At 37.3% G+C, this 26,741-nt stretch overlaps 3 protein-coding genes and 1 long non-coding RNA gene across 4 annotated transcripts in view; 1 reads left to right on the top strand and 3 right to left on the bottom strand.

Annotated features, from left to right (window-relative positions):
- The first annotated feature begins 2,497 nt into the window (after positions 1–2,497).
- Positions 2,498–26,741, top strand: part of LOC130171393 (uncharacterized) — a 30,309-nt gene continuing 6,065 nt past the window's right edge. The window contains exons 1-2 of the long non-coding RNA XR_008828131.1: positions 2,498–2,732; positions 3,461–3,540. This is a non-coding gene — a long non-coding RNA (uncharacterized LOC130171393). The remainder of the gene's footprint in view (positions 2,733–3,460; positions 3,541–26,741) is intronic.
- Positions 5,104–7,271, bottom strand: LOC130171390 (granzyme B-like). The gene is made up of 5 exons (XM_056379377.1): positions 7,164–7,271; positions 6,925–7,084; positions 6,589–6,721; positions 6,172–6,399; positions 5,104–6,068 (listed from the first exon to the last, which is right to left on the bottom strand). Exons 1-5 carry the CDS (start codon positions 7,219–7,221, stop codon positions 5,880–5,882), a joined length of 768 nt encoding a protein of 255 aa, XP_056235352.1. The 5' UTR covers positions 7,222–7,271; the 3' UTR covers positions 5,104–5,879.
- On the bottom strand, positions 9,884–12,273 carry LOC130171391 (granzyme E-like). Its single transcript, XM_056379379.1, has 5 exons — positions 12,162–12,273; positions 11,344–11,503; positions 10,972–11,104; positions 10,461–10,688; positions 9,884–10,357 (listed from the first exon to the last, which is right to left on the bottom strand). The coding sequence occupies exons 1-5, from the start codon at positions 12,217–12,219 to the stop codon at positions 10,193–10,195; spliced, it is 744 nt and encodes a 247-aa protein (XP_056235354.1). The 5' UTR covers positions 12,220–12,273; the 3' UTR covers positions 9,884–10,192.
- On the bottom strand, positions 23,695–26,408 carry LOC130171389 (granzyme B(G,H)-like). Its single transcript, XM_056379376.1, has 5 exons — positions 26,274–26,408; positions 25,964–26,120; positions 25,590–25,722; positions 25,142–25,366; positions 23,695–25,048 (listed from the first exon to the last, which is right to left on the bottom strand). Exons 1-5 carry the CDS (start codon positions 26,338–26,340, stop codon positions 24,860–24,862), a joined length of 771 nt encoding a protein of 256 aa, XP_056235351.1. The 5' UTR covers positions 26,341–26,408; the 3' UTR covers positions 23,695–24,859.

The raw sequence follows: 26,741 nt of genomic DNA, 5'->3' as shown, positions 1-26,741 counted from the left end.
GTAGGTTGCAGTCAATGAACCTCTTAGAGGAGATGCTGGTCCAGACTCCAACTTGCATGAGGAAGCCAGCTATAGGTTTGCTTAGAGTGCCCCCTTCTGTCTTCTGTCCCTCTTCTTCTATCAAATGAAATTACAAAAATGACAAGGCAAAAATACAAAAAAACATTAATTGTCTGGGACACTTAAAGAAGAAATAGTGCTGCACACAGCACTATTATTCTGTGATTAATCGGCTGATTGACAGGTTGATTGACAGGCATGTTAAATTATATAACAAGTCTGCACCAGAAAAACATTTACTACTTAGCATAAACACAGTTCTTCTGTGTACATTCTTTTCAAATATCTCAGTCGGTCTGTTTTGCAGGTTCTCACCTGACTAAAGTTGTCAGTTAAGCTTGCCACAATGGAAAACTGTGGTGTTGCACAGGAAGCCATGAGGTGCACTTGTGTGTAGGAGGTGCTGAGGTAGAAAAGGGTAGTTCAGAAGTTAAAGTGCTTACTGCAGCAGTATCTACTTCTATTTTTAACTTGACAGTAGTAACTTTCTAATCATAATTGCCTACAGCAAGCATGTTTGGTTTCTAGATAGTCCAGGATCACAGTTTCAAAACAGCTTAATGCAAGTATATGTAATTATATTTTTTCTCAGTGGTCTGCAGTTGTCATTGTGGTTAAAAATAAATCCTCATAATCTCCCTACTTTATTGCTTCTTTTATCTTTTTACTAGCTTTAACCTCTTGAAAGTCTTCCTTTCAGACTTTCAGGTCAAGGAATATAACCTTTTTGTCATTCTAACCCATCCTATTTATTTACTAATTTTCCTGCCTTGCCATATTCCACACTGAATGTGAATGATATTATAATCTTTGCTGCACCTGGTTTAGGTACCACTAGGTAAAGGGTCTACTGTCTTTAAGTCTAACCCTAAATATGACCCAAACTATGTTGCAAATTGCATGTTAATGCCAAAGGGACCAGTGAGGAATTTTGTCAAGATTCAGTGCTGTCACCTAGTGGACTAGAGTAGTATTAGTTTGTTCAAGCCTCTTAACAGTTTTCCTCAATCGTTTTCATACAAGTCACACATCAGAAACATCATTCTCACAACTCTTAATGCAGTTCTTAAAACAGACACCAAATGTTTTGATGTTTTAATAAAAACCTCACTGACTTTAGAGAAAGAGTACTGCAAAAGAATTTAATCAAAAGTAGAAAAAAAAAGTTCAGACACAACAATGAAATATGACACAATATAATTGCTGTAACTGAGGAAAGCAAAATGATGAACATGGAACTATGCATCAGAAAACAGACAAAGAAAAATATGCCATCAAACTTAGAACAAAGTACCAATTATACACAATAAATACTCACTCAAAAGTAAAGAAAGTACATTTGGATGAGTAGAGAAATATCCTTAGAGTATCAAAAGTAAAAGCAGTCATTATGCAAAATTGCCCCATATAGAGTGTTATATTTATCATATACTGTATATTATTTAAATATTTTGACTGATACATTATCCTATATGCAGCATTTTAATGATGTCTTGCATTACTTGCTTAAAAATCCTGTATTTGATGCTTTATGGAAAGAGATTCAGAAAACCTTCTGTCCTTGGTGCAAAATGTGTTGTAAAGTGAAACTGAGACTTCAGTGTGGATAGAAATGAGACAAAAGATATGGAACAAACACTGCAGAAGAGGATACAACAATTGTGGTGGATACTCTTTGGGTGGGGGATACAGGGAAAACTTAGAAATAAGTAATATTTTCTATAAAGCTATCGTCACACACGCTAATGTTACTTGTTTGTCCTACATTTCAGGAGTGAGTGATGAGATGGAGATCCACCAGCCACCTAGGTATGTTATAACAGCTATGGTGAGTATCAGTGATGTAACTAAAGTAGGTTGTCATGTAGTGTTTCCACTGTTAATGTGCAGCTATGCTGAAATGTGAAAAGTCCTCGTCAAGCCTTGTTATGAATGTTTCTGAATACCCTAAAAGCTCTTACTCTCAATTATTAGTATGATAAATGTTCAGCGCCACATTAAATAGTCCATCTACCCATACAGAATAAAGTAATTCGAATTTTGCAGTCTTTATTTCTATTCAGTGGCAGGCTACAAGATCTAAAAGGACCCTTAATAGAATCAGAAACATGCTTAGGCTATATTGCCCATCAACATAACGCTGTATAACTCCAATGTGAAGAAAAAAAAAAGCAAATTAGGACATAGCTGTGTTATGAAACATTTTGCTTAAGTACTTAATGAACCATCATTTGATCATTGCAATTTGAAGCAATATCCTTTTTTCAAGGTTTAGAGGACGATGATTCTCCCTTGAGACTGCAAGTTTATGTCATAGCCACCGATAACATTTACTGTTCATCGTACAGCGTCAGGTTAGGACAATCTGCACTTTATAATTCTCACTAGTCGCTCTGCTGCGGGGCCATAGAAGCTCGGTATGTATTTGTGTTTGGCTAAATTTTAGAGAGACAGAGGGTGGGGTAATTGTCGGTGTAGGAGCCAATCGATGTCATGCATGTAGGTATACTTTGGTTTTCATTGGTCAGTGCACTGAGTCATTGACTCTAATGCAGCAGCCGCCGACAGAGTGGGTAATTTTACTACTACTAGGTAAAATGGCGTTCCTAGGGAGCAATAAAAGAAAAACAAAACAATTAAGTCTTTGGATCTTTTCCGAAAGACATCACAAGGTAAGGGAAACAGGCTTGTACAGGATATTTTAAACCAGCCTGTTCAATCAATGAATGTCGTCAGCAACAGCGACGCAGAATGCGTGAATACTAATTTTCCATGACAACTACAGTAACGCTAAAGTAACGTGAGTTCTGTAGTTGAACTAGCTAGCGTTAGCTGGTTGTTCACCTACCTACATGAGAGTTAACGTTACAACCCTGTTTGTCAAAAAAAAAAAAAAAAAAGCTTTATTGAGCCCATCTTCCTGCTACGGCTCCTTGACTTTGAATTGGCATATAGGCAACACAAAACAAACCTTAATTCTTATAAACTATTGAACTCAGGTCACTGCATGCATAGTTTGATGAACATTAAAGTGCAACATGAATGCTTGTGAATGTGACGCATGATAAATAAACGTGACTATGAGGAAACAACGAACTGGGTTTCATTAGTCCAAATCTGCTGCATGAACTGTTGACATGATGCTGTGATACTAAGACATTAGAATATAATGTTGAGAAGTTGTTTGACATTGACAACAAAAGAGACTAAATTAATAGTTTAGTCTGTTCTTTTCCATTCACATTTAGTATTACTGAAAGAAAATTTAATGGATTCATAGTGCACTGAATTTGAATTGGAACTGTATTGTTAGATAGTTTTGTGTTTATGTGCATGCAGTCAAACCAACTCAGAATATGTTATTTTGAGCTTCATGTACTACGATTTAATGATTTTCCAGAGGGCAGCAGAGACAAGGAGGGTGATGAGCTACAGAAGGAGGAGAAGCAGGAAGAAGACAGAAGAGATGGTGACAGAGAGGTGAGCAGTTCACACACTAAACTGCATCAACCATATATTAAGATTTGAAAATATTTAAATATTTGCTTAGGGAACACGTTATAATTATGTGTTAATTCGGTGAGAGATAAAGATGTAAAGTCCTTCTACCCCTTCATTACCTGGGCAAAACCAAAAAGCGAGAGCAGAGGACACAATAGAGCCAGACACATCAGTAACAGAGGAGAGACGACAAACAAGGGTGGAGGGAGAGCTAGAAAATGCTCTATAGGCGAGCTTAACGACTATCTGTTTTTTTTTTGTTGTTTTTTATGATCATTGAAAGATTTTCGGTACTTGAAATGGTGTGTGTGTGTGAGAGAGAGAGATATATGTAGTTGAAATAATGCAGAAGTTTAATAATTCATGAATTTGCTATGGAGACCCCCCTGGTAAACCCACTCAAGGACCTATAGTGGTGCACCCGACTTTGAGAACCTAGGCTCTCAGTATTCATCTCAAATTGCTCGAAAATTGAAAAAAAAAAATATATATATATATATATATGTGTGTGTGTACATATAGAGTGTGCATGTACTTACTGCCTGTGCATTTTCTAATTGGTAATCACCAATGTTGTCATGAAAGAAATAGAAACTGTCTGATGGTGGTGCTAAAGTCAAACTGATCACCACAATCACCAAATTCAAAAGATTTCTTCCACTTTTGAGCATTAATATGTCTACGGCAAAATGCTGCTTAAAGCGCCATTATTTGAAATATGCTGGTCACAGATGGATAACTGTGCAAACAGTTAAATGCATTTAACTACAAGTTCCTCACTGTTACCTATGGAACCAGATAAAGTTTTTAATAATTTTACCATGATAGAAAATAGGCCAGTATCATGACTGTAAAGCATATATGATAGAAAATTTCATACTGTAGGTATAGATGAGTGACTATGTAAATAAGGTAGGTAAAATTCTTGTAGTAATGGTGTCTGTTGCAACAGATTTAAACTTACCGGAGAATTTAAATGGATATAATTGATCCACATGAATAATGTGGGGGCAAGTACCAGTTTTCAGAAGTTTCAAGTAGAAGTTTCTCTCTGTGAAAACTTCTAAGAAGTCTGAGTAATCTACTTTGTTTCCCCAACTTCTCATCATGTAACATCTGGTTTGCACCACTGCTGTTGAAAGCAGACCTTGCTGTAATTGTGCAAAACACTGGGTGACTAACATCGCTAATGAGCAACAGGAGGGTTATTTTGTCCTTAAATTTTTCTCAACACAAATATACTGACAGTACATTATGATTTGTTATTTATTTCTTAATAGCATCATATGCTCTTGCTAACTTTGGAGTGGTAACAAAGCAAAATGGCCTAAATTTATTTCATGTCTAAATAGTCTGAAAATAGGAAGACTTGATTAGGTTTAGAGCTTATAAATGAGCACACGCTTTCAGCTCTGACTTCAACAAGTGAACAATTTTTGCATCAGTACAATTTGTTCACAAGGAGGTAGTGTTGTCGTTTTTGTTGGCTTAATTCATGTTCAGACAGAAGTGTAAAGAGGCACTGAGAGAACACGATGAGAGAGCAACAGTTTATTGTTTCAAAAGATGGTACAAAACAAACTTAGAGGATCTTGTGTTCTCATTTTGTCTAGTGTAAAAGAGAATGCACAAAGCAATAATGTATTCACATGTATATGTTTTAAGAGCATAGGCCACATTATATATGAAAACAATAGCTGTTACATCTGTTTAGGATTGACTTAAAGGTTCTGTAAACAATCACCATTGCCACTAGATGGCGCACTAAACCACCACCATCTCAGACCAAAACAAATGCTGTCAGCCTCACCTCCGGCCTCCCAATACATGTTCTCAGTCAGCAAAGTGTTACAGGGCTCAGTGAAAGTGGCCACTAAACGCCAAACAAGAGGCTCAACTGAATAAAGTTACTTAAGTTAAATGCCATTACTCCACTATATCTTTGCATAGAAAATACTTGTTTGCTGCTATATTAATGTTTAAAATCTTGTTGACAGAACCTTTAATATATATACTCAATTTGTATTTCATGATTGGCTTGTTTAAATCCGGCCTGCTTGGTTTAAATTTCTATATTTCTTCATAAAACCTAAAGCATATCGACAGAAAATGTAGAGTCCACACTGCACCAGCGTACACTATTCTCAGTCTTCTGACTCAACTTTATACACAAAAATTTGTATCATGTGGTATCATCAAAGTAAAGCATATTTTGATTAAATCTGTTTCAAGCATTTGCTGTGGCAGGTAATACTAGCATCTCAATCATCAACTCTATAATTCTGTAATGTTATACAATACCCTGAAAAACTGTAAATTCAAATGTTGTGATTTGATGCATTTGGACCATTTCCAATATGTCCAATGATCCCATCAATCCAGTTTCTATAGTCAGGTATCTTCGTGAAACAATAGATTTGGGCTCCATTTGAGTTTAAGATACCAGAGGCAGACACCACCCCGTACGCCTTTCCATCTTCACAGACCAATGGACCGCCAGAGTCTCCCTGGAAGTACATACAGTTTGCAGTGATTACCTCAGTAACTGTGATTTAATTATCAGTTGACCAAAGTGGTTTTGTACATGTTATGTTTCATAAATGTACATACCTCAGCCGGTCCATTCTCTCCTTTAGAGCAGTACAACTTTTCTGTGGTACACCAGTCATTGTCAATGAGTGTTACATTGACTTCCATGAGCTTTGGAGTCATATGTCTATTTACTTTGTCGCTTCTTCCCCAGCCAGAGACTATACATGATTTAGGCAGTGAGGCATCATCTTTGCCTGCGAGAGCAATGGGTTTCACATTTTTGTTGAACTGTGCCTTGGACTTCAACTTGAGGAACAGGGAGAGAAAAAAATATATTCGAAAATTATAAACATTTATATGTACAATATTGCTGTGTCCTTTTGATTGAATACACCACTTGTTACTAACATGATAAACACAAGGGGGAAGAGATGAAAAAATAGATATTTCTACCATTAAGTACAAGGGTTTTAAATACAATTCTATTACTAGTACCTTAAGAAGCATTATGTCATTTTTTAATTCTTTTTCATCGTATTCTTTATGTGGAAATGCTTGTTCCACAAATACATGCTGTATTTCTTTACTGTTATGGACATCGTGGAGACCTAGTAAGACTTTGTAGGACCTGAAATGATAAAAGTTAATATGAAAAAGTTATCTGGGAGGAAACAGATTAGTTTCTTGGTCAGAGCATTGTATTCACAAAAATAGACATAAAAAAGACATTGAATTTATGTCACCACTGCCAATACATTAGTCTCAGTGGTTGTTGTTGGGTTAAGAAAACCAGAATTCTCAGTACTTCAACATAAAGTGTGTAAAACTGACTTGGCTTGGCAGTGGGCTGCCGTCATCACAAAATCCTCATTCAGAAGGAATCCACCGCAGTGTTTTATTCTGTCTTCCCCCATGTGCTGCTCCAAAAGCACCATGTGTGGCCTGCTATGTGGCACAGCCTCGTGGCCTCCAAAGATTTCTCCTGTATACACTGGATAAAGAGGAAAAAAATTGAATTATATAAAAACTTCAATTTTTTTATTTAATTGCCATATAAACATGAGAATTACCTTGACCATGAAGAGTCAGTGCAAGCATCAATGTGACCAGTTTACAGTGGGAAAACATGGTGAGATCAGTCCAACAGAGCTACTGAAGAACAGCTGCACACATCACTGACAAGATCAGCCTTTAAATGCTTCCTTGTATTAGAGAGAAAAGGAAGTGCTTTTGTAACCTGAATAGGGCCAATGCAAACATCACCGTAGCACAGTCATAAGGAGGGGCTTTAACCTTGAGTTTCACCTTGAGTACTTGTGAAATGTGACCCCTGAGCTACCAAAGAAACAATTAAGTAACCTGGATTCTGTATCTATTCAGTTAGTCATAAAGTTAGTCAGAAACATTTCTATAGAGCTAGTCAGCTACTCTGTAACAGTACATACTGTATTTGCAGATTCATTCAGATCTCAGCATGATATCCCTCTCACCAAAGTTGATGACTGAGACATATTATAGCACTGTTAGTTTATGGCAGGTGTTTTGGAAAAAGAAAACTGCTGTTCACAGAAATTATGCTCTTTGCCACCAGAGAAACAACATCACTGTCGCTGCTTCAAAGTCAGTGGCAGCACTCACTACAACAGACAGCAATCATGACGGTTGGAAAAAGGACCTGATGATTTTGTCATGGGGCTGGTGTTCAACAGCTTTGACATATGAGCGTTAATAATACAATATTAAGGGCAGGACCTTAGAGTGTAGTATAGCAAAAATTGGATGGTGTGTCATGGCAGTATATTAATTAATTTACATACGTATTTTGTGACAAATAATTGTAATTCTTTACTACATCCCTTTTCTTTGGCTTACATATGCCTTACGCTTTCCATTGCCAAATGAAAATTTCAATTTCAATTAATCATAAATAAAATCTTCATATGCTGCAAGGCAGTCTCGAATACCTGCTCGCTCTGGGTCTTGTGTACATATTGCTTTTTCACATCTGTTGGAACAGCTCTTGCATCCTTTATTTCATTTGTAAACAACAGGAAGCATAGATAACACCACAAACCGTTTCCTCTGTCTGAGTTGTGAAACAGCAGTATATCATAACATGTTATTACTCATACTGTACATTGAAATCTTATTTTCAATTATATGTGAATGAACCCCATGTCCTTTACTTTCCCCATTAACAAGCGCCAAACCATTTAAGTATGAAAATGAAGTCAAACGCATCTCAGTGAAGCTTTATGGCTTCATTGTCCACCAAAAGTTCTTCATATGGAGGTGAGACTGACCGCCTGCAACAGTTTAGTCAGGGATTCCTTGCCATGATGCAGAGGAAGCAGTTTGGATATGGAAAGACTCTGCGGATTTAGGCTGAAGAGAAATATGGAGTGAGAGATGCCAAGCTGTTCCTTAAAACTCAGCTTGAGATTGAATATGAGGGAGTTAGGAGCGGGAATAGTGATTTGACTTGCACACTGAGACACGTTGCAGGGGGCAGTGAATTCGCAGCATTTCGCAAAATCAAGTAATGTCAGCAGACGCATGCATGCGGGTATCGATTTGATGAAATTAGATAATTTGGTCTGATACCAGTTGGAAACGTTTAGTCATTCTTTTCCTGGTAGATCTTTGATTAGCATATTGATGTTGTGAGAAACTGAAGTACATGAAACTCAGCTTGATGTTGCTGATGTAAACCTGAATGGTATGTCTTTTATTTTACAATCGCAACTTAATTCAAAGTAGCTGTTTAATTATTATCAGAAGACACTGATATTGGCTTTAGCCAGTCAAGTGCTATAGCCTGTGAGACGGATGAAGTTAATTGCATAATTTATCTTTGTGTAATGCAAGGAGGAATCTGGACGAGGGATTCAGCTGTTGATATGGGATGGTGGGAGACCATGGGGACAATAAAAATGTGTCTTCTTGCCAGAGTATTTCCTGGTTTCAATACCAATTGGATTGATGTAGTGATCTGGGAAAAGAGGGCTAGTAAATGGACTTATCATGCTGCAGTTTTGCATAATTTTATACAGTTTGTGCTAGCCCGTGTGTGCTTTTATTGGTGTTTTTATATCCTTGTGAAATGGTGTATAAGTGCAATCCAAATTACCTTTTCACCCTTTTTTATCATCTAGTCTGAAGCAGATCGTGCCTGATTGTGGACTGGGCCAGGTTTGTTCACACATGGTTCATCTTTCTGATTTACAAGAAGTATAGATTTATATCATTAACCACATCCTCTGCCATAGCTGTGAAGCAGCAGAATATCAACCCACCAAATCTGTCATTTTTTTTGAAGGCTACCAAGTGCAACTTATTTTATTTAGTAGATCTGAAAATAAACATATATGGAAGACAAGGTTTTATGAATTTGGGCTAGATTTTGTCAGTTAAGTGTGGTAAAATACAAAACCCTGGCCCCCCTTAACTGGTATGATCCCAGAAGTTACTGTAATATCAAATTATATTAAAATAAATGTAGAATACATTTAACTAACATTTGGTATGGTAATATATTTTTTTAATGCTTAAATAACCTGGAAGTTGGAACCAAGAAGTGCTTTAATAACTGGAAAATGACAGCAGTGGCAGTGTCCACCCTGAGCTGTTCTGTCACATGTTCCTAAAAATGCAATGACAGGATGTGTTTAACAACAGATAGAGACTTTATTAGATTTAGAGCTTATAAATAAGAGACTTTCAGCTCTGACTTCAACAAGTAAACAGTGAACCTCTTCTTGTTGCATCATTAGACTTTGTTCACAAGGAGGCAGTGTTGTCTTTTTTGTTGATTTAATTCATGTTCAAACAGAGATGTGTACAGAGGCACTGAGAGAACATGGTGAGAGAGCAACAGTTTATTGTTTCAAAAGATGATGCAAAACAAACATACAGGAGCCTGTGTTCTCATTCAATCTAGTCTAAAAGAACATGCACAAAGCAGTAATGCATTTAATATATGTAATGTTGTTTTTAATAGCATAGGACATATTGTCTAACATCAGTAGGTAATACACCTACTAAACAGCATTGAGTCTACAGTTAAGTTTCTGATTTCAAGCCATACCTACACAGTCACTTAGGTACTCAAATATACATGTTCCATCATGCTATTGATCCACTTCATACTCTCAGGAATTTTAGTATAAGCATAGATTGTTTTTGACGCAGCCAGTTTAGCTGAGGTAGCCACCACCCCGTACGCCTTTCCATCTTCACAGACCAATGGACCACCAGAGTCTCCCTGGAAGTACATACAGTTTGCAGTGATTGCCTCAGTAACTGTGATTTAATTATCAGTTGACCAAAGTATTTTTGTACATGTTATATTTCATAAATGTACGTACTTTCCCCGGTCCAGTCTCTCCCTCAGAGCAGTAGCACTGATTCTGGGCACACATCTCATTGTCAGTGAGTGTTACATTGACTTCCATGAGCTTTACAGACATCAAGTTATTGTTTTCGTTGCTTCTTCCCCAGCCAGAGACTATACATGATTTAGGCAGAGAGCCATCATCTTGGCCTGCGAGAGCAATGGGTTTCACATTTTTGTTGAAATGTGCCTTGGACTTCAACTTGAGGAACAGGGAGAGAAAAAAAAGATATTCAAAAATTATAAACATTTATATGTACAATATTGCTGTTGTCCTTTTGATTCAATACACCACTTGTTACTAACATGATAAACACAAGTGGGAAGAAATGAAAAACACAGGAACAGGGGAGATAAAGGAAAATTCAATTCAATTTTGTTAATGCATTCAACTGAGCATTTGCAAATAATAAGAAACGAAAACTTGGAATAACAAAAATAGACAAAAGCCAAAATTTGCTTTATAACTGTGAGGATTTTCTTACCTTAAGAAGCATTATGTCATTTTTAAAACGAATAGCATCGTAGTCTTTATGTGGAAATGCTTTTTCCACAGATATGTTCTGTACTTGATGTGTGTTAAAGAAGTCGTGAACTCCTAGAAGGACATTGTAGGACCTGACAAAATTTAAGATAAAAAAGTTATATGGCAATAAATAGATTAGTTACTTGGACAGAGCATTGTTTACACAAAAATACAAATATTTAGAGACTTAAATTTATGTCACAGTTCACAGAGCTGTCATGAAATATATCTGCCAATTTCAACACATGAGTCTAGGTTGTTGGTGGGTTAAGAAATCTCATCATGGGAACCAGAATTCTCAGTACTTCAACAAAAAGTGTGTAAAACTGACTTGGCTTGGCAGTGGGCTGCTGTCATCACAAAATCCTCATTCAGAAGGAATCCACCACAGTGTTTTGTTTTGTTATCCTCCATGTGTTGCACCAGAAGCACCATGTACGGCCTGCTATGTGGGACAGCCTCGTGGCCTCCAATGATTTCTCCTGTATACACTAGTGAAAACAATTGGTGTTGAAACTGGTTTAGAGGTGTGTTCATGTTGTTATGTTCATTTTGTATGCCCACGTGTGTATACATGGGGTGTAAGCTTACTCTTGTTACCGTAACAAAATTGCTTTTCTTGTGTAGTTGTAATTTTGGAATATTTAAAAAATCAGTAATTTCATTCTTAAGTTTTTTTTTAATTCGGCTTTCAGTTGCAGCCACTCTGGAGTTTATGTTTATAATATTTATAAATCTTCAACTTTTCTGCGGCTTTATACTGCTGTTAGAAGTGGCAGCTATTTTATTCATATAGCCTAATATTACTATGCATCTATGGACTCCAGCCGTGGTGTTATTATCAGCTGTATGCAAAGGCTCTAAAGGTGGCTTGAATTTATTGGTTGCTTTTGATGCAGTTCTCACCTGGAAACAATCTATATGTCTGGGAGCCTAAAGATGTTCCTTAATTTATTAAGTTAGGTATATATTATTATTATCACCATGTAACATTTTTTTACTCTCTCATAACGCGTAACCTTTTCAAAATGTAACTCAGTAACATTTACTCAGAGTATATTTTAACACACACACACACACACACACACACACACACACACACAAACACACACACACACACAAGTATATATACATTATACCTACACTTACCTTGACCATCAAGAGTCAGTGCAAGTATCAATATGACCAGTTTACAGTGGAAATACATGGCAAGATCCGTCCAGCTGAGCTACTGAAGAACAGTGGCACTCGTCACTGACAAGTTCAGTCATTAAATACTTCCTTATATTAGAGAGGGAAGGAAATGTTTGTGTACAGCTTGCATATGCAAATAATGTGGCTTCAAACGACATTCAGGAGGGGCCTCTATCACCTCAGTAGAAATGTTAGATAATCACACTACAAGTCTGAATTCTTACACAATATCTATTTAAGTAGATATTCTTCATTTGGATTGGGATCCTTGATTTTTCCAGCTTTCCACATGCTCCTCTGAATGTAGAGGTCCTGCATGGGTCACAGGTCAGGTCTGGTGATGTGTTGAGCAGCTCTGCAGGACTTAATGGTCCTGCTTAGAGCTGTTGCCATACCGTGCAGCAAGAGAGGACACTCTCAATGGTGAATATGTAAAAAGTTGCAGAGTATCCTCCTGTAGACGCCAAACCTTCTCAGTCTCCTGAGGAAAAATATGTTGGCTCATGGACCTCACCACTGACTCAATATGAGTTGACAGCTTAAGGTCCTTGTTAGTGTGGACCCCAAGGAAGCTGAAGCTGATGATTCTCTCCGCAGGTGTTCTATGGATGTAGATGGGGGTCTTTTATGGCCTCCTCTCTCTAGTCCAACTCGTCATTTCCAGTGATCAGGCTGATGATGGTGATGTCATCAGCGAACTTTGTGATGGTCGCTGGTGAAGCAGGAGTACAGGATGAGACTTAACAAACATCCCTGGGGGACTCTTGAGTGTTATGGTGGAGGAGGTGATGTCTCCAAGTGTCACACTTTAGGGCAGGGGTCGGCAAGTAATCCATTAAATGGCAGGCCAGAAGATAAACAGGGGCTAATTTAATAAATTGATTGAAAAATGCAACTGAAATTTGCTTTGTTATTGTTCACATGTGGCACTGTGGTCCAGTCATATATTATAAATTTGACTGAATTAACTGAACTGGTGTTGTTTTTTTCAATCACACATATGACCTAGACCACTGCTCTGAAATTCAGGAGCCAGCTGTAGAAGGCACTGCTCAGTCCAAAGTCTCTATGCTTGATGGCCAGCTGAGAGGGCACAGTGGTACAAAATGCTGAACTCATCAGCATTCTTCTATATTGTGCCCCTTTGCTCCACATCAGTGAGGAAGGTGTGGAAGGCATGTACGATGGCATCATCTGTGGATCTGTTTTGCTTGTATGCAACCTGTAGGGCGTTCAGTGAGTTCTGCATGGAGATGAGGTGGGCTTTGACTAATTGCTTAAAGAACTTCATAACAATGGAAGTTTGTGCTAATGTGTGATAGTCATTGGGGCAGGTGGTTTTTAGATTTTTCAGGACAAGGACAATGATGGTCTTCTTAAAGTGGGGCTACACACTGAGCTTGAGTTTATGGCAGGTGTTTTGGAGCCAGAAGCAAACTGCTGTTCGCAATACTGATGCTCTTTGCAAGAGAAAGAAATTGACGTATCCATAAACTTGACTGGCACCGCTGCAAAGCCAGTAGCGGCACTCACTATAACAGACAGCAATCATGATACTGCAACTGATTTACTGAGATCAGTTGACTGACTCAGAGCAGATCTGGAAGAGAGGCCCTCAGTATAAATGCACATACTTTATGTCAAGGCTGCAGGACATCTGCCCTGTTTTATACCTATTACTGCTGCAGATCATTCCAGACAATGTGGCTCCTCAATAAAACCAGAGAAAAATATAAAAATATGAGATTTCCAGGGCACACAGCTGATGCACGTAAGGAAAAAATTATCAAGCCTGGCAGGTGTTTTATCCAACCAGGTGAGTGGCGTGCCATCAGGACAGTTAAAGATAAAAAATAGACATCATTCAGAATGATACTGAAGTGGAAGCTATATCTCTCCTTACATCTCAGAGCAGTATTCTGTCCTTTAAAGGATCTGATGCCTGTTTGCATTCATCAGGTAATTTGCTAGCCAAGCGAGAAGGGGAGCGGTATTTTTTGGAAATTTGCACATGCACATTGTTGATAATCCTGGGATCTTTGACAGATGTTTCGCTAGCTACATACAAGTGTGTTTGTTAAACTGTCCTTGACTCAGCTACCAATGTTGTGCAATCAGTTATGATTGTAGCTGCCCATTACGTGCTGGAAACTTGATTTGCTCTATGCATGTGTGAAAATGCAGCTTTGTGTTGACCCCCTTGTTAATGTGCAACGCTGATTGGGCACTGATGCAAATCTGCTAATGACAACAATATTGCATGCATTATTATACACATACGCAGACGTGTGGACACTGTACTTGTGCATTTGAAATTTACTTCACCAGTCTTTCCGTCCCAAGCATTGAGAGGTGGCAGTAGCAAGTAAACAAGCAAATTACAGATTATCATCTCAAATAGTTACAAGTTGCTCTGGTCCACCTCACAACTATATTATAACCTGGCATTTATTCAATTTACATATTTATAGCTAACCACGCTAGATAAAACCCAATGCTCAGAATTCAAAGTTGCTTTTTAGTTATGTTTTTTCCTTTCCGTCAGTCAAGGTGTAAGGTTCTCTGTGTAAGATCTGTCATAAGTTTGAGACAGCATATTGAGGCAGGAAAATAAAGGATTGTGCATTATCACAGAAGTGTGTCATTGTGAGTTAATGGTAAATATTTTGAAGATTATTTCTTAGATATTTTTCCTATATACTGCGCATTTGATGTTTACTGTCAGTTCAGTTGGTTCTTTGGTTCATTGGCTCTGTAAAAGAAACCATACATCACTGGTTTGGGACCCCAATATGTCACAAGTTTCTTGCATCAACACTTGTGTTGTGTACAACTTGCTGAGGGAGACATGACTACCTGGCCACACAGCTGTTTTTGTGTTTGATACATTCTCTCACGCACACTGCAGGTACTCTTGATGATCTCAGTGATTCTTTATTGACAGGACCCACCAAAAATCCGGATCTGATAAGCATTATTAGTATAGGTTCCATGAAACGGCTGACATGGCTAATATCAAGAAAGCTTTTCTGCAGACACCATTAAGACGATAAGAGAAAAACAGGAAGGTTTGTGAGCTAAGAATGATTGGGGGAGGCACTTCCTACTAGAAAGTACCACAAAGAAGCATCTAAAACAATATGAATCATAACATCCACAATGACCATTAAAACTTGTACGGACATGACCATGATCCACGTTGTCCAGTCAGTTGCCAACCCAGTAACAATGATGACAAGGATTATCATGCTTGCTGCTGGCTCATTGGCATAAGCTAATATGAACACACCATGAATTGGGTGAAAACTCCTCTTGACATTTTGATATTTATATTATAATTATAAGAGATACATGTGCCAGCCAGAGGGTGAGTATGTTCACCAGTTTATGATTTCTGCAAAACATAGAGATACAGTAAATAAATAGGCAGTTCACTCAGGGTGTTGTGGACGTGGGTATTGCTTGTTCACATCAATCTGAACTGCTCTTGCACTGTTTATCCTGTTGGTTATTAACGAGAAACACTGATTATATCACAAACCATTTCCTCTGCCTGAGCTGTGAAACAGCAGTATATCACCCCATGGTTATCTCTCATTCTTTGGGATCTTTTTTTTTTTTTTTTTCAATTTATATCTTCAGAGAACAGAATGGACCCCATGCTCTTCACTTTCTTCACTAACAAAGACCACACCATTAAATATGAAAATGTGTTTATTGCAATGACAGGCAGGGCAAGGAGACATTAATTATGGTTGGGAAGGGAGAGATAAATGAGGGTTGTAGATCGGCTGTGGACTGGATAAAATGAGTCGAGCACAAAGAGATGAGTTGGGCAAATATGATCAATAGGATCAAATATGTCAGGAGGCTTGCTAGTAGGGATGGATTTTCAGTAACTTCAATATTCAAGTACTCATAACCTTATGATTGAGTACTTTATTACTTGCAAATTATATATGTGTGTGTGTGTGTGTGTGTGTGTGTGTGTGTGTGTGTGTGTGTGTGTGTGTGTGTTTTTTTTCCGACTGGAAAACACAAGTGAAATGATAAGCGAACATGATATGCAAGTTTAACGCCACATGTCTTGCACTGGATGTTATTGTTGTCTTTTTTATCAAAGTATTTCCAGACGTCACTTTTCCTGGTCACTGCTGCCTTGGTGCACGTAACGCCAACTGAGTTGAACTATTGTAGCCGAAAACAACACATGCACGAGTAGTGAATTGCAACTCGAATAATGACTTCAACAATGAGTACTCGGGGGGGGCACCTCTTATTTTTCCACATAAGAGGTGGCAACCTTATCTGTGCTACTTGCAGCGTGTTTCTGTATTAGCTTGTGTTGTGGGTATTTGCAGCACGTGTTGTCAAGTTGATGATGTTTTCTGAATTTGCTTGTGTTTTGTCTATTTGCATGTGTTTTCTTAAGTTGCAGTGCATTGGGCTCTCAGGGCCACCATAGAAGTGTGGTAAAACACGAAATTGCAACAGTTCCATTTCAGTACCAGTTGAAAGACGTAACCATCTCACCTTTGAATGAATTCCGGTATGCATGCAGCGTCATCTTGGGACGGAAGATTGAAGCTGTAGTGAGTAGAATAGACTGCAACGAGCACGGTCAGCTGGTCCTGTGCCACTCACAAATGACGTGCCCCTCAATGCTGATCATGAAGTGGTGAATACAGCTTCCTGGTGTTTCACCTGAAATTTGACAAAGAAAAAACTTCACTGACATTGTAACACTGCAAATGTTACATGCCAGGGAAACTTAAATCCTTTTACCCATTCACAGACAAGTCCTGTTCTGTTTGCTATATACATTATGGTGTTGTGATATAGAACTGAACCGTGTTGAACAACCACATTGTGTCTGCTCTGTTCATTGTAATAATACTGGACGTAACAAATGACAGTTTAGCTAGCTGGCTAATATTAGCAAACAAGTTCCCGGTCAGTTCAGTCCCGACAGTAAAGTAACGCTATGTAAATAAAATCAGCAGCGTCCTTTGGAGACGAGCACTTAGCAGATGCTAACACAAAGTAAAGTGAAGATGAAACTCACCCTGTAGTTTGGAGGATCAAGATCAGAGTCAAGCTCCTCTCTCTGTCACACGGTGAAACTGCCAGTGAAACGGGTGATAAAAAGTTACCATTCCAGTGTTACCAACGTTTTCAGATCACAACCCAAGGATTTTTTCCTACTTAGCAACTGTACAGCTATACCTCGAAGTAGCTAACGTTAGCTGACAAAGTACACACTGTTTGCTTGTGTTTGTCAGCTCAGACTCTGATCTCAAATAACTTTAAACTTAATTCAAGTCTAATGCTCTTTACATTCACTCTGAATAAGGTTCATTTTAGTGAAATAATCCTGAACATAAAGATAAGTCAGGAGGAGATCTCTGGCATAAAGACTAACGTTACAAGTAAAATAACTCATCTGTTTAATGGCATTCAACTGGATAATCAATACAACTTGATTGGAAATGTGATGTATTTTGTCTATGCTTACAAGCAGGGCAAAAAGACACTCACCTATTCATTTGAAGGATGAAGATGGGTGAAAAAAAATCAAACTGCATTGTCCGGTCAAACTTGTCTCACTCTCTGTTTTGCAGTGCATTGCAAAAAATACTGTAACTGACTGTTTTCTTTCCTCCAAGCAATGATACTGTAAAATACTGTTATAAACAATTCACTGAGAAAAATTTGCAGTAATATACTGCAATTAAAGATAACGGGATTATACTGTTGAAATTTTCCTGTAAATTTACAGCAATTTGTTACAGTGCAACATTTATTGTTTGGTTGTTGATTTGTGGTGTGTGATTAGAAATGTGTTTCAGGCATGTGATCATCGAAGGGGTTTTCCTGTTAAACAAGGGCTCACACAGTTATTTGAAAGACAGAGTGTAACAACCCTTATAGGAGCAGAGGGTTCTGTGATGGCAGCATCTCCTGGCCATTATAGGAACTACATCTTGAGGCATGTCTTGCAAAGCAGCTTCAATATTCATTCATAGAGTTACCTCCTCAACTGGATACTCATATAAGTTAAATATTTTTAGAATGCAAAACTTTTAAAACGGCATTAAATATGTGAACCCATTAACAATGTCTGCACATATTTAATAATGTAGTCACTAATATTGTCATGTTGAAATGGAAACCATGTGATGTGCTGTTGCTAAATCGGTAACTAAAATCAAAGGCTTCTTCTATTTGTGAGCTACTTAAATCATCACTATTCAATGTATGCTGGTCACAGAGTGTTGCATATAGTGAATCTGAATAATCAGTTTTTCCCCAATTCCCACCTTATATGTGTCATGATCCTGATGTGGTGGCTCTCTGTTGTCCTGGCAACAGCCACATGTCCCATCTGAGCTGCACCACTCAGTGTTGACAGCAGACCTTGCTGTAATTCTTTCTGTCTTTTAATATCTTTGTTTTAATCTGTAGACTATAAATTTGATGTAACACTCGTACAGATGAGAAAATCACTAGTTACCATCAGCAGCAGGTTTATTCTGTCCTCAACACAAGTAGTTTAACGTGATGTATTATTTCCATCATCATATCATATTCAGTTTAAATTAAACATGCTTTCTATAGCATGTTTTAAACGTAAATGCCTTTACAAATGTCAGTCCCCACTTTTTGTTCATATTTTTCATGTAATGTAGTATCATTTTTATAATATTGTTCCAATTTTGGAGGATAAGTTGTGAATTTATTCAGATGTAGGATAAGAATCATGATTCTTAAGTGAATCAGTTTGTTTTACTGCCTGTTCATGTAGAATGTAGTCTACATTTGGATTGCTAATAATTAGCAAATTACCTAATTTAATGCCTACATTTATTAAATGCCTAATGTTGCATCCATACACTTCGTTCGCAAGGAGGCAGTGTTGTGTTTTGTGTTGATTTAATTCATAGAGATCATTTCTAGAGACAACACTTGTCAACACTGTCGTGTGCAACTTGTTAAGGGAGACATTATTTATATATTTGAGAGGCGTAAGCATCAGACAGCATAGCCTACTATTTTACAAGATATATCTATATTGATATTATAAGGAGCTATATGTCCCAGTCAAAAGTCAGTATCTTCACCAGCCGAGGATTTCTACAAGAGATACAGTAAATGAACATCACTATTTGTGTATTATAGTATTATAAATTAAAATGCAACCAATGTTGTCCATGTTGATATAATTAATATGATGTCAATAAAGCAGAAGTTTAATATATTCATTACAGTTTTGGTCTCATGATTTTGGTTTTGGAAGGATGATGGAAAAAAAGACATAACTCTTCAAAATCGAAAATCTTCAAAATATTGCTCCTATGCACTGTTTTAACATATTGAAAAATCCAGAGCTTGACACGGCCACTGTAATCATAAGCTATGGTTGGACAATCACTGTTTGAGGAATAGGTTTGGAGAATGGTTGGATGGTGTGCTGTATATTCATTCATTTGCACATATATTAATGAATTAATTAAAGTAATCGACTCTTTGACATAACTCCACACCTACCAGCCCAACAGTCTTTTTTTAATTGATTCATTTATTTATTTTTGATGCGTCTCCTCTATTTGGCCTGCATAAGCCTCAAGATTTCCATTATTGGTATTATTTAATCAAAGTCTCCTCCATGTCATTTACTTGTTTTAAAATTAATAAAATCTTCACAGTTGGTAAAGCAGTCTTGTACATGTACTTGGGTATTGCTTGTTCACATTAGTCTGAACTGCTCGTGCACTGTTTATCGTGTTTGTAATTAACAGGAAACACTGATTATATCGCAAAATATTTCCTATGCGTGAGTTCTGATAGAGCAGGATATCACCTCTTGTTTATCTCGCATTCTTTGAGTTTTTTTTTTTTTTTTTCTTTTTCTTAAGCTTAATTTCAATTATATGTGTTCAGGGAACAGAATGGACACCATGTCCTTCACTTCACTGTGTTGGTACAGTGTAGTCAGGGATTCCTTGCCTGGATGAGGCAAGTGGAAAGATTGACCACAGTATAGTTATGTAGATATTCCACACCTAGAGAGAATGTAAGGAAAATGTTGATGAAACAAAAAGTGTGTCATGAGAAGAGTAGGGAGGGGAATGATAATGGTAATTTGACTTGCACACTGAGACAGGTTGAAGAGGGATGGACTACATGTTGAATTTGGAGAACCATAGGAAAAAAGTGTGAGAAGAAACATGCATTTGAATGCTGAGGGTGGAGGGTTGCTGGGTGAAGAGGTCTGGTGTCAGTGGTAAACATTTGATTAGCATATTATGTTGGTGTGAAAAGTGCATGAAACACAACTCGATGCTGCTGATGTAAACCTGAATAACAGTAAAGATGAAGGTCGGGGGGCGAAGGGTCAGTGAATTCAGTTGAAGGTGGTGGCTGACATCAGTGGGACCGGTGTGGATTAGGATGCTGTGTCTGGTGCTAGGAATTAGAGTTTCTGGAACAAGAACAAGACAGGGAGTCAGTAATTTAATTATTGTAAAATGGAATGAGGTTGACTCTTCTGATGAATTGCGGTTAAGCTATTTATTAAATCAACAAAAATGTTATTTATTGAATGCTTAAGGAAAATCCTTTTTTTGCCATTCTGCCCCCAAAGAAAGGCACTAGTAATGGCACTAGTAAATTGATGTACGCGGAACGTCGTTAGGACAGAGTGGACATTCTGGCATCCTAGAGGTATGAGTCGTGTGCGACTCTGAGAAACTGTGAATGAAACCAGATATTTATGACTGAACAGATAGCTATGCAGCTTTCCATTGCCTTTTGGTGACTTGTTAATGTTTTGTACAGAACCTGAGCTAATTTAAATACCATGTGCTTATGCTAATGCTAATGTTTGACTGCTCCAATGAGTGGAGGTGTTAGAGTTAAAAAAAAAAGGCTTGTATACACTGCAACTTAAAGGATCAGTGAGTGGGTAACTTCTTCTTTCTGTATACAACTGGGGTATTATGACATTACTGTTTATCTGTCAGTTACTGACTAAGCATATGTGCAATAGCAACCAGATGATAGGAATTCTCATTTGTATTTCAATTTATAAGCCATTTAATTTGAGTATATTTGGTTATTTGAATTCTTATGATATTTGGCTTCCTTGTATTGTGTTATAGACCACACAGCGTTCAACACTCACCTGTATGCCTGAATGGTTGAAGAACTGTACTGTTGTGTTCAGTGACGTGCGGTGAGGTTCATGGCTGGTGAGGCACTGACTTCATCACAGTCAGATTTACAAACATATGAACCCTAAAGAGTATCTTATTCACCATTTGATTGGCAGCAGTTAACGGGTTATGTTTAAAAGCTCATACCAGCATTCTTTACACATACAAACTGTAGCACACAAAAAAGCACATTTAATAAAAAAAAACGTTATTATGGTCTTACCTTTACTTAAAAAATAAACGATCGCTGCCGCTGCACTTGACTTGCTAACTGTAGCTTGTTGTCACTTATTCTGCAGCCGAGGAGTCGCAAGAAGGATCCCTGGGATCACTAGCGCCCTCTACCATGAGGCAGGAGAACTGCGTGCCTCACCCAGTGCGTCTTCGCAGCCGTTTTATGATTGCTCAGCACAAGAAACACGTTACACACATACAGTTGTTGATCAAATACACTGTACATTATATACCTCAGCTAACTAAACTATGGAAATTTATAATATAATTCATATAGCAAAAGTGTTTGAACATTTTAATAGCGACATACAGAGAGATAGCAATACGGTCTCACTGCACAGCAGGCCAGCAGTTAGCCGAGTCATTGCGCAATCCATGGTGAGGCTCAGCTGGCTGCTGCCTCACCGCAAGTCTCCTCTCAGTATTTGAACGGTAAATGTCAAAATTCAGCGATTTTGAATAAAAATAATCTAAAACTGGTGAAGTTAAATGGAAAATAACTTTATGGTATAATCACTGTATACATATAACAATTTAATTAATTTTTTTTCTTTTTACTTTTTTTTTTCTTTCAAATGATGGCAGGTGAGGCAGGGCCTCACCTGCCTCCCCTGACTGCACATCACTGGTTGTGTTATGTCTACATGTCATTAAAAGAAGAGTTAACTGAATGTCCTGCATGTTCTGACCGACACCCCAAGGTGAGCATCACTATATACCATATATATACCATCACCTATACAGTCCTGAGTAGTTACCAATCCAACAGTGCTGGAACATGTGCTTTTATTGGTGTTATTAGGTCCTTATGGAATGGTGTAGTTTAAAGGCAATCCAAATTACCTTTAAACCCTGTTTTATCATCTAGTCAGAAGCAGATTGTGCCAGATTGTGGCTTATTTATAATTTACAAGAAGTATAGATTAATATCATTAACCACATCCTCTGCCTTAGCTGTGAAGCAGCAGAATATCAATACCCTTGGTTGCTTGTCATTCTTTGATGTTGGAACCTGAACCACATCATTTCCTTTGATTTGGACAACCAATGGATCTTTGGCTGTCTAGATCTTACAGTGGAAAGACTCTAATGCTCTTAGCTCAAAGGAAGTTAGGAAGACATGGAGGATTCCTCAAGTAATATACTACTTTATCTGAACTGGAAGCTCTCGCCCTGACTACCAAGTGCAAGTTATTATATTTGCCAGATTTTAAATAAAATTTTGAATTAGGATAAGATTTTGTCAGTGAAGTGTGGTAAAACACAAAATGTTATGTCCTCACTGTTTCCCCACCTTTATGCAATCCAAATGGGGTCATTTGAAAAACCGTTCACTGTGACCTTTTTCATTTGACATCACATTTGGAAAAATAATGATATTTATAGTGTATTTTGATGGTGTTGCATTTGGGATGTGAATATGGTTCGTTAAGGAGATATGGATTGACCGGCTCTTGTTTCTGTCATGGTAAGGAGCAAAACCAGCAATATTGCTGCCCAATTGAAGCAGAATAACAAATAATTATGTTCTTGTTTTGCTGAGAATCAGCCAACCTGTTTCATTAAAAGTAGGTGTGGTGCTCTATAAAGCAACTGACAATTGAGGGAGCCGACATGCTGTACCTATACCAGTGTAACAATAAAGGGAAGTTACACCCTCATTAAAATCAAGAAAAACTACCAAACAAGGTTCCTGACCTGCAGTGGCTGCAGAAAGCCCAAAATTTGTTGGTAATTTGTTTCTTTTACAGACTTGTGATCTTGGAAATTTCCTGTTAAACAGCAAACAAAGGTTCACACACTCAATTGAAAGACAGTGTAAAAAAACAATTAAGAGCAGGGGTTCAAAGCTGTGAAGTCAGCATTTAGAGGCTATTATAGGAACTACATCTTGAAGCTTATTTTGCAAAGTGGTTTAAGATTCATTCATAGAGTTGCCTCCTCAACTGGATACTCATATAAATTAAATATTTTTGACATGTACATTTAATAATGTAGTCACTAATATGGCCATCATCAGAGTTCAATGTATGCTGGTCACAGATAAACAAATGGGCAAATATATTTTGAATATATTTATTTAAAAGACTTACTGTTACTAATGCAACCAAATAATGTGTTTAATCTTTTTAACTTGATAATAATTAAAAGTATTCAGACAGTTTACCGTGGTTCATTATTTGTATCATCATAACACCATACTCTGTTTTAAATATGAAATGCCTTTACAGAAGTCCGTCCCCATTTTTGTTCATATTCTTCATTTAGTGTAGTGTCATTTTTACAATATTACTCCAATAATGCGGGATAATTTGTGAATTGATTCAGATTCTTGAAGGATAAGAATCATGATTCTTATGTAAATCACAACAAGTTTGTTTTACTACTTGGTCATGTAGAATTTGGAGTGCTAATAAAGCAAAATTACCTTATTTAATGCCTAAACATCTGAAAATTTGAACCCAAAAATGCTTTAATAATTTGAAAGTGACAGCAGATGCTAGTGTCCACCCTGAGCTGTTCTGTCAGATGTTTCCAAAAATGCAACGACAGGGTGTGTGTTAAACAACAGGCAGAGACTTGATTAGGTTTACAGCTTGTAAATAAGAAGTGACTTTCAGCTCTTCTTCACTTCAACAAGTGATGAGGCCATGTTGGTTTTTTTTGTTGTTGTTTAATTCATGTTCAAACACAAAAGTGTACAGAGTGTACAAAAAAAATTGCAGGAGCCTGTGTTCTCATTTTATTCTAGTCTAAAAGAACATGCACAAAGCAGTTATATGTAGTGTATATATATATAATGCTGTGCTTAAGAGCAGAAGACAAATTCTCTCTAATGTTAATAGAAAATACACCTATTAAACAGAAATGTACAGTTACATTTTTGATCTATTTTCACCCTAATTTCTGTGTCATTGGCTTGTTTGAATCTAGCTTTCTTGGTTTCAATTTCTAATTTGCTGAGAGTTACCAAAAGATTATTGACAGAAAATGTAGGGTAGCCAGAAAAAAGACAGATTACTTTCTGATAATAATCAAATCATGTTCATCTGTTACCATTCTTTTATGTGAATTTTCCAAACAAATATTTGTATGATTTGTTATCATCAAATTAAAGCATATTTTTAATTAAAGTCTAGACTCTGGTGTGGCAGTCTCATTGATGTGGGATCAGTTGTAATATGAGCATTTCAATTATCACCTCTAAAGTTCTCGAGCACCAGAAATACAAAGATAGGACATATTTTCTGAAATCCAATCGATCTGGTTTCTATACTCGGGTATCTTAGTATAGCAGTTTAGAGGCGGTTCATCTGCTGCTGGTTTGTATTTGAAGGACATCACCCCGTACGCCTTTCCATCCTCGCAGACCAATGGACCACCAGAGTCTCCCTGGAAGTACATACACAGTTTGTAGTGACAATTAAATCAAAGTTATTGAGGCAAAGTGTGTTTGTACATGTTATGTTTCATAAATATACATACCTTCTCCGGCCCAGCGTCTCCATGAGAGCAGTACAAATTATTCTGGACACACATCTCATTGTCAATGAGTGTTACACTGACTTCCATGAGTACTGGAGACATATAGTTACTGCTGTTGCTCCTTCCCCAGCCGGACACTGTACATGATTTAGGCAGAGGGCCGTCATCTTTGTTTGCAAGAGCAATGGGTTTCACATTTTTGTTGAGATTTGCCTTGGACTTCAACTTAAGGAACAGGGAGAGATAAAAAAAAAAAAAATACAGATATGAAGCTGAAATATCAATTCACATTTCTCCAGTGTTCACATTTGCCTTTTGTCAACTTATTGTTGAGTGACATGCATGCATCTAGTATTTCAGGCTTCCTTTTGATCAATGCATTCAACAAAGCATTTGCAAAAAAAACACTAAAACTAATTTTTACTATTAACAACAAGGATTTTCTTACCATAAGAAGCATCATGTCATTTTTTAAATTAATAGGATCGTAGTCTTTATGTGGAAATGATTTTTCCACAGATATACGCTGTACTTCATTATTGTCTTGGACGTTGTGAACTCCTAGAGAGACTGTGTAGGACCTGACAAAATTTAAGGTAAAAAAAGTTATATGGGAGTAAATAAATTAGTTATTTGGTCAGTGCATAATAGTCACAAAAAATACAAATATTTAGAAATTTTATTTTTTGTCATAGTTCACAAAGCTGTCATGAAATATATCTGCCGATCTCAATACATGAGTCGTTGTTGGTGGGTTAAAAAATGGGAGCATCATGGGAACCAGAATTCCCAGTACTTCAACATAAAGTGTGTAAAACTGACTTGGCTTGGCAGCTGGCTGCAGTCATCACAAAATCTTCATTCAGAAGGAATCCACTACAGTATTTTGTTCTATCGTCCTTCACGTGTTGCTCCACAATCACCATGTATGGCCTGCTATGTGGGACAGCCTCATGGCCTCCAGAGACTCCTCTTGTAACTGAATCAATAAGAATTTTTTTTTTAAAAGTACGCACACACGCACACACATATATGTGTGTGTGTGTGTGTGTATATATATATATATATATATATATATATATATACATACAGTATATGTGTGTATAAAAATGCATATAAATATGTGACTTACCTTGATAGTAAGGAGTCAGTGCAAGTATCAATATGACCAATTTACAGTGGGAAAACATGGTGAGCATGGTGAGATCAGTTCAGCTGAACTACTGAAGAACAGTTGCACACATCACTGACAAGTTCAACCTTTAAATTCAAAGTAGGAAGTGTTTGTGTAGCTTGAATGTGCAATCAATTTGGCTTTGAACCAAATTCATAAGGAGGAGCCTCTATCACATCCAGAGCATGACAATAGTTAGATTTTCATACTACAAGTTCTTTAGACAGTGTTGTATTATATAATATACTAATATAATGAAGCCTCATGTCAAAATACACTTAACCACACTTTATACCCCATATGTTCAAGGCAAAAATAGAATTTTTGAAACTTTTTAACATTTATTATAAAGGAAAAACTTTCTTCACTAAGAAAGACCACACCTAAAAATCAGGGATTCTTTGTCTGATGTGGTGGAAGCAGTTT

This window comes from Seriola aureovittata, chromosome 6 (assembly GCF_021018895.1).
Source record: "Seriola aureovittata isolate HTS-2021-v1 ecotype China chromosome 6, ASM2101889v1, whole genome shotgun sequence".
NCBI classification, from domain to species: Eukaryota; Metazoa; Chordata; class Actinopteri; order Carangiformes; family Carangidae; genus Seriola; species Seriola aureovittata.
The sequence above is the reverse complement of the archived record's forward strand: the minus strand, read 5'-3'. Positions and strand labels throughout refer to the sequence as shown.

Excerpts from the sequence above, each read along its gene's own strand:
- LOC130171391 (XM_056379379.1), bottom strand. The coding sequence starts at position 12,219 with ATGTATTTCCACTGTAAACTGGTCATATTGATACTTGCACTGACTCTT. Across the intron at positions 11,105-11,343 it reads GCAGCCCACTGCCAAGCCAA|GTCCTACAATGTCCTTCTAG; the intron begins GTCAGTTTTACA and ends AAATTTTGTCAG. Across the intron at positions 10,358-10,460 it reads GAGAGACTGGACCGGGGAAA|GGAGACTCTGGTGGTCCATT; the intron begins GTACGTACATTT and ends ATGTACTTCCAG.
- LOC130171389 (XM_056379376.1), bottom strand. The coding sequence starts at position 26,340 with ATGCTCACCATGTTTTCCCACTGTAAATTGGTCATATTGATACTTGCA. Across the intron at positions 25,723-25,963 it reads GCAGCCAGCTGCCAAGCCAA|GTCCTACACAGTCTCTCTAG; the intron begins GTCAGTTTTACA and ends AAATTTTGTCAG. Across the intron at positions 25,049-25,141 it reads GAGACGCTGGGCCGGAGAAG|GGAGACTCTGGTGGTCCATT; the intron begins GTATGTATATTT and ends ATGTACTTCCAG.
- LOC130171390 (XM_056379377.1), bottom strand. The coding sequence starts at position 7,221 with ATGTTTTCCCACTGTAAACTGGTCACATTGATGCTTGCACTGACTCTT. Across the intron at positions 6,722-6,924 it reads GCAGCCCACTGCCAAGCCAA|GTCCTACAAAGTCTTACTAG; the intron begins GTCAGTTTTACA and ends TTATCATTTCAG. Across the intron at positions 6,400-6,588 it reads ATGACATAATGCTTCTTAAG|TTGAAGTCCAAGGCACAGTT; the intron begins GTACTAGTAATA and ends CTGTTCCTCAAG.